Source organism: Magnolia sinica, chromosome 2 (assembly GCF_029962835.1).
Source record: "Magnolia sinica isolate HGM2019 chromosome 2, MsV1, whole genome shotgun sequence".
NCBI lineage: Eukaryota > Viridiplantae > Streptophyta > Magnoliopsida > Magnoliales > Magnoliaceae > Magnolia > Magnolia sinica.
In genome coordinates, this window is record NC_080574.1 from 28,589,583 (window position 1) to 28,602,478 (window position 12,896).

The 12,896-nt window shown below is 41.5% G+C and overlaps 1 protein-coding gene across 2 annotated transcripts in view; it reads right to left on the reverse strand.

Moving 5' to 3' along the window:
- LOC131236829 (nibrin homolog) overlaps positions 1–12,896 on the reverse strand; it is a 37,082-nt gene that overhangs the window by 15,839 nt on the left and 8,347 nt on the right. For both annotated transcript variants that reach the window (XM_058234301.1, XM_058234299.1), the window contains exons 4-5: positions 8,255–8,343; positions 2,351–2,481 (exon numbers count right to left, since the gene is read on the reverse strand). In XM_058234301.1, the coding sequence (XP_058090284.1) occupies positions 2,351–2,481; positions 8,255–8,343 (220 nt within the window). The remainder of the gene's footprint in view (positions 1–2,350; positions 2,482–8,254; positions 8,344–12,896) is intronic.

Genomic DNA, 12,896 nt, shown 5'->3' on the forward strand with positions numbered 1-12,896 from the left:
ATTCGCAATATCGGCCGATATATTGGCCGATAATGTTGGTATCGCAGTCCAACGATACGAAACACGTCGGAAGAAATATTCCGAAAAAATTGGAGAGAGAGAGAGAGAGAGAGAGAGAGGGAAATTTTCAATAGGGTGGATTTCCGCACCTGTAGAATAGATTACCCTAATTGGAAGCTGTATTTGGTGGGCCATTTGAATCGAAGCTCGCCATTCGTAGGTTACCGTAAAGAAAATCTCGATTCCCTTTTCTTCTTTCTTCTATTAGATTGTTAATGGAATTGATTTAGGAAGAAAATGAGAAAAAAAAAAATCCAGAGAAATCCGGAGATTTGGGGAAGAATCCAGGGTTTCAGGGTCTCTCAGATGAAAAATGGGTTCGGAGCCCTTTTTTATCGGGCGCGGATGTGTTACTAACGGGTTGAGTAGCGAACTCGCTACTGAAGTGATGTCACCAAGTTCTGTGGGTCCCACCATGATGTATGTTTTGTATCCACACCGTCCATCCATTTTGAGAGACCATTTTAAGTCATGAGCCAAAGAATGATTCAGATCCAAATCTCGAGTGGACCCCACCACAGAAAAAGTGGAGAGAGTGACGCTCACCATTAAAAATTTCTAATGGCCATAAAAGTTTTCAATGAAGCTGATATTTGTGTTTTACCTTATTTAATGTTTGTGTTAACTTATGAACAAATTAGATCTCAAATAAACATTACGGTGGACCTTAGGAAGGTTTCAATGGTGGGTGTAACTCACTCCACTGTTTTCCGTGGTGGGGTCCATTATAGTTTTGGATCGGCCTAATTCTTATGATCATGCCTTAAAATGTTCTCTCCAAATGGATGGACGGTGTAGATACAACACATACATCATGATAGGATCCACATAACTTGGTGACGTCACTTCAGTAGAGAGTCTCGCTACTCAACCTGTCATATAGCTAATCTGCGTCCTTTTTCATCGGGCACGGCTACATGAGGCACGTATGCATCTTTTCACACGTGTAGTGGGCCTCCAATCTGAACTGTTCATGTGATGTGGCATCCCATGAAACTCCCAGGAACCAAATTTTAACCTGATCTAAAACTCTGGTGGGCCATAGCAAAGAAAGATGCAAATCAAGGGAGAAAATTGTTTTCTTTTATAATGGCCCACTGAAGTCTTAGATGAAAGCAAAAGTTGAACCATAAAAGTTTCATGGAGTGCTGCATCACTTAGACCGTTCAGATTTTGAACTCACATCACATATGATGAGTTCTCAGAAAGTTCTCAGGTAACTCCGCCGCTGGGAAAATCTGCGTTGGCGCGGATCAGGAGCCTAGAGATGGATGGTCTGTCAGGGCTCTGTAAGGCCCACCATGATATATTTGTTTTATCTACACCGTCCATCCATTTTGATATGTTATTCTAGGGAATGAGCCCAAAATGTAGCCAGATATGAGGCTCAAGTGGTCCACACCATAGGAAGTTGTGGTGAGAATGATATCCACCATTGAAGCTTTCCTGGAGCCCATCATGATGTTTATTTTCCATCCAATTTGTTCATAAGGTCTAATAGACCTGGATGAAGGGAAAACATAAATATTAGCTTGCTCTAAAACTTATGTAGCCCCCGTAATTTTTTTAATGGTTGTCATTCAATAATCACTTTTTCATGTGGTGTGGTCCACCTAAGATTTGGATTCGTTTCATTTTTTGGCCCATACCATAAAATGATTTGTCAAAATGAGTTAACGGTGTCGATACCAAATCATTTTAGCTTGTTATCCAAAAAATAAGTACATCCAATTATCAAGTGGACCATACCAAAGGAAAAAGTGGTGATTGACAATTAATGGGCCACGAAAGTTCTGGATCAATCATATATTTGTTTTTTTCTTTGAGTTCATTTACTTTTACGTGTTGTAATTAATGTATGCCAGCTGCATTTGTAATATATAAACTCATTTTTGTTGCTATTAAAGTGATTTTTTATGGCATCGCATGCTTTTTGGGTCCCATTAAATGAAAACTTATTATGTAATGTATTCTTTTCGCAATTTTTTATTCATAAATATGTAAATATGTGTATTTAGCCATGTCTTGAAGTTTCACTGAAAAATTCCATTATTTTCTCCAAGTTTCCCCCCTTTTCCCTGCATTTCCGGTTATCAGCGATAACGATATTATATCTTTATCTCTGGCCAGCGAAACTTGTAGCGATACCGACAACTCGAACACTGAGGACTACTACCATTATAGGGTCTATATCGGTCTGATCCTTCTAAATTAACTCATAAAAAAGTAGGCATTTTCAGTAGGTAAATCAAAGAAAGAAATGAAGGGAAGTCCATGATTAAAAAGATACCTTAACCCAATCACCACGGACAACAGGTTTTTGTACCAAAATGGCATTGATAAGGTCTTCTGTAACTGATGTTGACTCGTCAGCAATCACATGGGTGCACTCTACATTCCAAGTGTGAGTGGCAGATCCGCCTATACAAAAATAGTAATCATCAGCTGGTTATATAGCTTAAACAAAACAATTAACTTACCAAATAGATATGGAAATTTGCCATAGGATGGATGAAAAAGAATAAGAATAAGAGAAGAAACGTTGATTTTTAGGCTTTTCTCCCTTTACAAGAGAACATTCTCCAAAACTCGGAATTTTTTTTCTTCCAATCTATATTCAACTCCCCCTTACAATGGGCTAACAAGTCTTTATATAGGATTAACATACAAAAGATATATCTAAAGAGATCTTACAAATCACATCCTAAAGATCCTTCAACATACCAATCTCCTAATTTTATTTTATTTTAAGTCTAAAGAATCAAACTACAATCACACATGGGATCCATGTCCCCTTAAAAAACCTCAACATAATTCTTTGCGTCAGGGCAGTGAGTCCTGAAAATTAGTTTTTTGGGACCCACAGCCTCGTCATGCACTACTTGTGATTGTACATGATTGAATTACTCTCCCCGGCTTGAAAAGAACTCATCCTCAAGTAGACTAGTTGATAGCCAATGGCAATCCATCGGATCGATCCAACTTTATAACCTGTCTTATTTGGATTTGGCAGCAGTTGACACTGAAGCCATAAGTGTCGAATTGGCACTGCTTGCATCAGGTATTGTAGGTCATGCCACCTCCTTTTCCATTTTCCTGCTTTCCACATTCTAAACATCTACCCCCACTTCTGCAGTAATGGATGTGTGTCTATCAGCAGATTGTCAATGCTATTTTGTCTTTATCACTCGTCTTCCGATCTGTGCACTTTCATCATTTTTAGCACAGACTAATGTGTCCATCTCAACTTTGACATACATTGTAGAATTCAACAGTTGTCTGCTGATCTACTCATCTCCTTCACCAACAAACTAGCAGTCTTTTATTGTCACCATATCTAATCCATCTGTTAGTCCATTAATAGATTCATCTATCGACCCACCGGCAGACTGTCCAGTTGCCATCTTGGACTTTGGTGCTTTTGGCGAGCATGCCAACCATCATGACTTCAAAATTTTCTTCTAAAGAATCTCAGATTTGTTCATTGGAGTTCTCAGATCCTTCATAAAACCTGGCCATCTCAAGTTTTACATCGTAATTGCAGAAAAGATTCTCCAATCAGCCATTACTTCTACCACGAGGATGATCAATCAGAAGAACCATTAGAGTTGCCAACATCCAATTCCAAGACAATGCTTTCCTTCTAGCACACAAGGAGGCACTCTTTGATGTTGTGTCAAGGTTTTCAAATTATCCAAATGACCAAGAATCTAATGGAGTATTCCTTCCAAACAATCTTGTCTCCTAGCTATTTCCTCGAAGACATTCCTCTCATTGCTCATCACTGACCTCACACAAGCCCAAGGATGAATTTGCTCTAGTACTAATTTGGATTGGTGGAAAGGTCATTTTCCACGTAACTACATTTCCTTCTCTCTTTTTTCTGTGTAAGAAAGGAATTTTCCCGTAGCAAAATTTTTCCTTAGTAACGGCGTATTTACTTTCTCACCTTCAACCTTAGGAAACAACATTTCACATACTTGTAGGAAAGAGGATTTCCAATGTGGCAATATACTATATGTGTGATATGTGCAACCATCCATCTCAGAGTGCCCACCTGTGCCAAATGTGCCATCGTCCATCTTCTAGCCCCCTACCTATGCCACAAGTGCCAATGTGTCCATGTGATACTATTCATCTTCAAGCACCCCATATGGACCACCATCCATCTTCACTTTCCAGCACGGGCCGCATGTGCCACCATCTCAAGTGCCCCAAATTTGCCACATCCAGCATTCCAAACTTGCCACATCCAGTGTTCCAAATTTGCCACGTGTGCCCCCATCCATCTTCAAGTACCCCGCATTTGCCACATGTGCCGCCATCTATCTTCAAGCACCCCATATGTGCCACATGTACCATTGTCCATCTTCAAGCACCCCACAAGCCACATCCCAAGTTCCACATGTGACAGAAGTGCCACTGTCCATCTTCAAGCATCCCACGTGTGACAATATGGCACATTCCACCAAATACAAGTAAATTTCCAGGAAAGTTTTAGTTTGGCAAGCAATATGCTTGAAAAGGGGCCTCAATTTTGATGGAAAGTTCTACTGAAAACAAAGGAAACTTCTTTTTATTTCCACAAGTTTCATTCCCTTTCTTTTCCCTTGGAAACGGCCCACGGGGGAGGTCTCGTGTTCGAGACTCCTCACCGGGGGTGATTAATGCGCATTTCACATCGGGCTCGAGTGGGGTAGCCCGTGGGATGCGGGGACACACTCGGGGTGGGCGGCCCATGTGATTTGGGGCCCACGAAGGGGGTTCGGCCGAGGTCCTAACCCATGCGATGTGGGGCCTGGGCTATGAGATAAAGGGATTAATTCGTCATACTCTAACAGTTCGAGCTTTTAGAGCAAGTGGTTAATTGTCCTGCATCAAATTGGTATCAGAGTAAGAGGTCTCGTGTTCGAGACTCCTCACTGGGGGTGATTAATGCAGGGGCATTTTCACACCGGGCTCAAGTGAGGTCGCTTGTGGGATGCAGGGGCACACTCGGGGTGGGTGCGGCCCACGGAGGAGGTCTCGTGTTCGAGACTCCTCACCGGGGGTGATTAATGCGCATTTCACATCGGGCTCGAGTGGGGTAGCCCGTGGGATGCGGGGACACACTCGGGGTGGGCGGCCCATGTGATTTGGAGCCCACAAAGGGGGTTCGGCCGAGGTCCTAACCCATGCAATGTGAGGCCTAAGCTATGAGATAAAGGGATTAATTCGCCTTATTCTAACAGTTCGAGCTTTTAGAGCAAGTGGTTAATTGTCCTGCATCACAAAGGAAACTTCTTTTTATTTCCACAAGCTTCATTCCCTTTCTTTTCCCTTGGAAACAACATTTCTTTTACTTTCCTTGAATCCAAACGGCCCCTTGAGGGCTTTCCTTTTGAAGAGAGTACTTACTCCAAAAAGTCACAATTTTTTTAATTCCAATCTATATTCATTAACTACTCCACTAAGCACAAATGCATGTGCAATAAGGCTCATGTATGTGCCAGCATGGCACATAGGTAGAGATCCAATCCATCCATCATGTTGGTTTGACCTTGTACGTGTTTCCCAAAAATAAATATGGTCCACTCAGCATGTAGACCACAATATTGGAAACAGGTGGATGGGGGTAGAATTCACTTCAGCCAAGTTTTTCAGAGCCGTACATTTGTTTAGAAAACTTTGGGCCACCTGAGGGTTGGATCAGCCTGATTCTTGGGCTAGGGAATCGCTATAGTCGTGTCATTCTGAAGGATGGATCAGATCTTGGAGCCATCGTACCATGCCAGCACGTGTGGCGCGTATATCAGCTTTATTGCACGTGAGTGTGGGCTTAGCAAAGCTCATCCAAGGAGATCTTATAAATATAGACTTTACTATTTTTTATATAAATCATATCCTAAATTCCTCAAGATACTAATATCCTAAAATGGAAAACTGCTAAACTTAATGACACATAAGATTCTATTAAAGATCTGTCCCAAAATCTTTAACAAATAAAAGACCCAAAAGAATCGCACTACAACCACACATGGGATCCATATATCCTTAAAGATCTATCAACACAGCTCCACATTTGGGGCCCACCTAACTCGGCTCTAGGTCCCGCAAGCTGTTTTCTTCTTCCTTCTTTTTTTTTTTTTTACCCATATCTTCATCTTGAGCTTCTTGTGATCGTACCCACTGACATTAACTGAATCCTATGGACACAAACAAAAAGAGTAAATAGAGGCAAATATATGTGCGACAGAAGTATATTTGCTGAAATTCGTTGAAATGGAGAATCCGCAAATGCAATGAACTGCACATCGATTTCATTCGTTGGGTTCAAAGCTCATAGAATCAATAATTTTGACAAAATTATGAATTAGACAATGATGTTTCAGATTATAAGGGAACCATCCAAGGTCCAGCAGCAACTATGAGTAAGTGGTGGGTTTAACAGAGAAATATTGCCTAGATCAGATATCAAAAGGTTGATGTGTTTCTGGGTCAGCTAAAGTTACAAATAGCGTTTTTCCCCTGTAGCGTACGCTACAGGGGTCGTGGCGTACGCTACGGATACGTAGCGTGTAGCGCAGGTAGCGTGCGCTACCTGTTTGGTATTTTTTTTTTTTTTATCAGTGCAGGAAACAGTGGTGAAAACAGACCACAAGCCAAACTTAAGTTAAAAAAAGAAAAACCCTAATTCGAAAGGCTTCCACCCCCAAACCGAAGCAGCCGATGCAGCTGTTGTCCCCACCCTTCCATTTGGAGACCAAAAATTCTCTCACAGGGCCAATCCGACGCTGCCGACGCTGCTCCTCTCCCCACCCTTCAATGTTGACGTCGAAATCACTGATTCAATCTCATCTTGAGACAGAAATAGGTACGCTCCTTCCTTTTTCTTTTTTTTCTTTTTTCTTCTTCTCCTCTTCCTTCTTCTCCTTCTTCTTCTTCTTCCTCTTCCTCTTCTTCTCGAACTGCTGCGGTTGCGACCGCAGCTGGGATTCTCTCTCTCTCTCTCTCTCTCTCTCTCTCTCTCTCTCTCTCTCTCTCTCTCTCTTCTTTCCCTCTTTTCTTTCGGTTTCCCCCTCTCTCTTCTTTTTCATTTTCGGAATAGACTGCGTGGCTGTTTCACAGCCACGCACTTATTATTATTATTATTATTGTGTTCTGCGGTGCACGTTGAACAGTGCACTTGCACTATTTTGTTACACGGTCCGTTGTAATGTTTATTTTCCATCTAACCTGTTAATTGGGTCACATTGACATGGATGACGGGAAAACACACATGTCAGCTTGATCTAAAACTTTTGTAGCCCCCAATAAATTTTTAATGGTGGACGTTTAATTATTGTTGTTTCTTATGGTGCGGTCCACCTGAGCTTTGGATTTGCCTCATTTTTGGGCTCATGCCCTAAAATTATTTGGCAAAATGGATGGACGGTGTGGATATAACACATTTATCATGGTGGGGCTCAAAAAACTTTGACACTTGTGTGCTACACTTCACAATCCGAGTCCCGCCTAATTCGGGCCCTTAAAAAATTGTACACGAGACATGTATTAACTTAAAAATAATAAGACCCTATCCATCAACTTCTTACTATTTAATATTTATCATAATATATATATATATATAAAATTAAAAATAAAAGTATCGTGTAGCTTACGCTACACGCTACGGAGGGTTGAACGCTACGCAACACGCTACCGCTATTTAAAACACTAGATCAGATATCAAAAGGTTGATGTGTTTCTGGGTCAGCTAAAGTCCTTGGAAATGGGGATTCATCTATCCAGCCTTTTTCTACATTGTTCACAATGGATATAATAGTGAATAAAATCTCATCAAGTCCAGGAGGTATTATTGGCCCACGTTCTTCAGATCCATTGACTTTCACTCTCGTTGTCTTGGGAATAGCATTGAGTGTCAGTCAAGGATTCAATAACGGTAGCAATGGTTACAGTTATGATACGGGCCCACAAGAGTCTCAGAAAGAACAAGGGGCTCCAACAAAAGAACAAAATAAGATAAACAAACAAACAAATAAAAAGGTTAGCAGGAATAAAGAACCCATTTGCATCTTTCAAAAATAAATAAATGAAGAACTAGTTTGAATGTGAACTAGAATGTTAAGGAATTCATTGAGAAGTGTTCAAGAACCAATCAGCCTAATACCACAAAAAATAAATAAATAAATAAGGCCATAAAGGAGATACAAACCAATAGATGAAATAATGTCTTGAAGGGAAGGCTTTGCTCGGGAGGGCTTCAAGGAATGAATGAAAAGTGTGAGGGGAACAAAACAAAACCTGCAAGTAATATGTTCATCACCAGCCAAAAAAAGGTATCATTAATAGAGGCATACAACACTGCCAAAAACTTAATACATTAAAAGGCACACGATCAAGGATAACAGCATTTAGCTTAAGAAAGCGGCAATAGATAAATCTAATAACATTTCTAATGAAAAAATGATAACAGGGTTTTTCATTTTTTGGAATAGTAAGTGATCAATTTATTAGAAGGGAACCACTGAAGCACAAAAAATTATAACCTAAGCAAAAAAGAGAAATTATAGTCTCATAAAGATTTTACACAAGAAGCCCATTCCGCTACAAGACTCTTAAATTAGGAGACGACATCCACTGCTTTGGTTGACTCGTTGCGGAAATACCCTCCATTCCTTTTCCCCCCTAATAGATCATAAAGTAGCTAGCAAAGCTAACCTCCAAAGATCCCAAGCTTTCCTCTCAAGCCAAACACTGTGCCAAAGAAGGAAAAGCTCCTTCACAGAATCCAGCATAGCCCAGGAAATGCCAAAAAGATCAAGGATGGACCACCATATCCAACTTGCAAACACACAATGAATGAAGAGATGGTTGATTGACTAGGCATTCACCATACACATAACGCACATTTGGGAGAACCATAGACCTATTTTGAAGAATAAATGATCTAAAATTCTAACAGTAATCATCATAACTGAGAAAATAATAAAGGAAACATGCAATGGAGCGGGCCATCACTACAACCATGGAGTATGGAATTCAATTACTACTTAGGTTGGATCCGGCGAGGGATGAGACCTCCCGATCTTGCATGGTCACACCCAATCGATCAATGAAGATCACTAGTCCGAAGAACCAAGAAGTTTCTCGGATTAGGGATTTGAGAATTTGAGGATTTAGGGTTTAGATCGGTTCTCAAGATTTTGATCAAAGAAGAATTAGCCAAAACTGAAAAATAGAAGAAAGAAAGTTATTACCTTGAGGAAGTTAGAGGGGCACAAGAAGAAATTAGAAGAAGAAGATCAAGGAGAGAAAAGAAGCACCATTAGAGAGAAGAGAGGAATGAGGCAACCAAAGGGTTTGCTTTTCATTAATCGATAGTTGAAATTTGTGTTTAGGGCTTTACCCCACTTAAATAAGCAAATAAAGACATAAAATTACTAAAATACCCCTAAGATAAGCAAATAAAGATATAAGATTATTAAAAGACCCCTAACTAAGTCAAAAAATATGCAAATAACATAAGTATGGGAAAGTTTGGGCGCTCGGTTTTCTTTCTCCAATCTTCCTTCACATGTGTCTTTCCTAAGTGAGGTCTTCTATATGTCCAATCACATGTGAAAGGTCTTCAGCTCCTCAATATTCGCCTATCCACAAGGACGGCACTTGTGGTTGGCGCTTTCTTCGTTGGTACACCTTGAATGCACCTGTGTCCGCATCAATTCCCCTCGGGTGAGAAAAACTCGACCCCGACGAGTTGAAACTTTTGTAGCGCTCAAGTAGATCTGGATCAATACCCTGCAATGCGTCGCCCGACAGCCACGTAGATTCAGACGATGGTTTGTTTTTCCACCTGACAAGATACCTTTGGAAACCCCCATCTCTCGTGGATACTATCTCGTCATCCAAGATTTCCTCAATTGCTTCTTTATGGGTAATGGGTGGAGGAGGGGGTGGAAGGGGTTGGGTAGCAAACTCAGAAAAAGGCCATGAAAGGGACGATGTATCAACAATGGGAGTATGGGCACGGACTAGATCTTCCATATTAAAAGTTGGATTAATGCTCATTTCAGATGGAAGGTCAACCCGATACGCGTTGGACCCAACCTTTTGCAATATCTTGAATGGTCCAGCACTACGCGCTTGTAATTTCTTTGCTGATCCTTGAGAGAATCGCTCTGGCCTTATTCGCACCATTACATAGTCTCCTTCTTGAAATTCTTGCACTCTACGATGAGAATCAGCTGAAACTTTATAATCATCATTGCTCTTATTTAACCGCTATCTAATATGTGTATGCAAATCATGAATATGGCGTGCGAATGCATCGGCTGACTCAGAAGACCTTTGGGTAACAGACATCGGTAAGAGATCTATGGGCATTCTAGGTTTATAACCACTTACAATTTCAAAAGGACTCAACCTTGTAGATCTATTAACTGACCCATTATAAGCAAGTTCAGCAGTTGGTAAAATTAGGTCTCAAGTCTTAACATGTTCACCCACTAGACAACGCAGAAGATTTCCAAGGCTACGGTTTACCACTTCAGTTTGACCATCTGTTTGTGGGTGGTAAGCAGTAGAAAATTGCAAACGAGTTCCCATAATGTGCCACAGTGTCTTCCAAAAATAGCTAGTAAATCGAACATCACGATCAGACACTATGGTTTTAGGTAACCCATGGAGACGCACCACACCATCAAAAAAGATACGAGCAACATGAGACGCATCTGACGTCTTCGAACATGGGAGGAAATGCGCCATTTTAGAAAAACGGTCCACAACGACAAAAACGGAATCGTGCTTTTTATAGTCTTGGGAAGCCCGAGCACGAAGTCCATACTAATGTCCTGCCACGGAGCATGTGGCACTGGCAATGGCGTGTACAGGCCGGTATTTTGCTTTCTTTGCTTTGCCCGCTGACATGTTCGACACGCCCTAAAACTTTGGCTACGTCTCGCTTGAGGCTTGGCCATAAACGATCTTCCACGAGGGCAATGGTCTTATCACGACCAAAATAGCCACTATCCCTCCCGAATGAAGCTCCCAGATGAGGAATTTACGAAGGGACATACGGGAATACAAAGTCTGTCTCCTTGAAAAGAAAGCCATCTTTAAGAACATATTCACCCATAATATGCTGTTGGTCACTAGAGAGCGACGTGTAAGTACCCCCAAAATCGGGACATATGGGGTATTCATCTTTCATTGCTCAAATCCGACTACCTTTACACTCAAGGAGTTGAGCAACGCCACTCTCCTACTAAAGGCATCCGCCGGTTTGTTTTCAACCCCGGCCTTGTGTTTCAAAACAAACGAATATTCTGAAGAAACGCTACCCACTTGGCATGCCTTGGGTTGAGTTTCTTCCGAGAATGCAAATATCTCAAAGCCTCATGGTCAAAAACAAAACAAATTCTTGCGGTAGGAGATAGTGTCGCCAATGTCTCATGGATTGCACTACCGCATAAAATTCTTTGTCGTAAGTGGAGTATTTTTGTTTTGCCTCATTCAGCTTTCTCACTGAAATAGGCCACCGGGTGTCCTTCTTGACTCAACACTCCACCTATACCGACACCAGACGCATCGCACGCTACTACAAAGATTGTAGAAAAGTCAGGTAGACGCATGACAGAGCTTCCACCATCTTGCCCTTAATTTCTTTAAAAGCCTTGACGGCGGCTTTAGACCACACGAACTCTCCCTTTTTCATGCACTCGGTAATGGGAGCCATGATCGTCTAAAACCCCTAATGAACCGACGATAAAAAGTTGTTAGGCCGTAAAAACTTCGCACCTCATGAATGTTCCTTGGTTCTGGCCACTCAACTATAGCCCTGACTTTTCAGGGTCTGCTTGCATCCCTTCAGATGACACTATAAATCCTAAGAACACAACTTGGTTAGACATGAATGCACATTTCTTAAGATTAGCGTACAACTTTTCCTTCCTAAGGACACTACAGACCTTCTTTAAATGTTCAAGGTGTGATTCCTTAGTGGTACTATAAATAAGAATATCGTCAAAGTACACCACTAGGAATTTTTCCATAAACGGCCTCAAAGTTTGTGTCATCACCCGCATGAAAGTACTGGGTGCGTTAGTCAAGCCGAAGGGCATGACCAACCACTCATACAACCCATCTTTCGTCTTAAACGCCGTCTTCCACTCATCTCCTGGGCGTATACGAATTTGGTGATATCCACTCTTGAGGTCTATCTTAGAGAATATAGTGGACCTAGCCATCATGTCAAGCATATCATCAAGTCTAGGTATAGGGAACCTATACTTGACAGTAATTTTGTTTATGGCACGGCTATCCACACACATGCGCCATGTGCCGTCTTTCTTTGGCGTCAACAATGCAGGCACGGCACACGGGCTCATACTCTCTTGGATGAAACCCTTTTGCAGAAGCTCATCAACTTGCTTCTTCAACTCTGCATGCGCTGCAGGGTTCATCCTGTAGTGAGGAAGGTTCGGTAGAGTAGACCCTGGGACAAGATCAATGGCATGCTGTATGTCCCTCATAGGTGGCAACTCATTTGGTAAGTCTTCAGGAAATACATCACTGTATTCCTTCAGGACCGAGGTCACCTCACAGGGCAACTCTGATGGAACCTCAGGTGTAATTTCTCTAGCCACAAGGGCATACACCATAGAATCCTCCTTAGCCTCTTTTTCAAACTCTCTTGCGCTGACTATATGTAAAGACTTAGGTTTGGATTTCCCCATTTCTCTAGGCTCACTTGCCTTCTTATCCTTCTTCCCTAGTGTATTCTCAGGTGGCATGGGATTAAGTTTGATCTTTTTACCATTATACATAAAAGTACACGCATTCGAACGGCCAAAGAT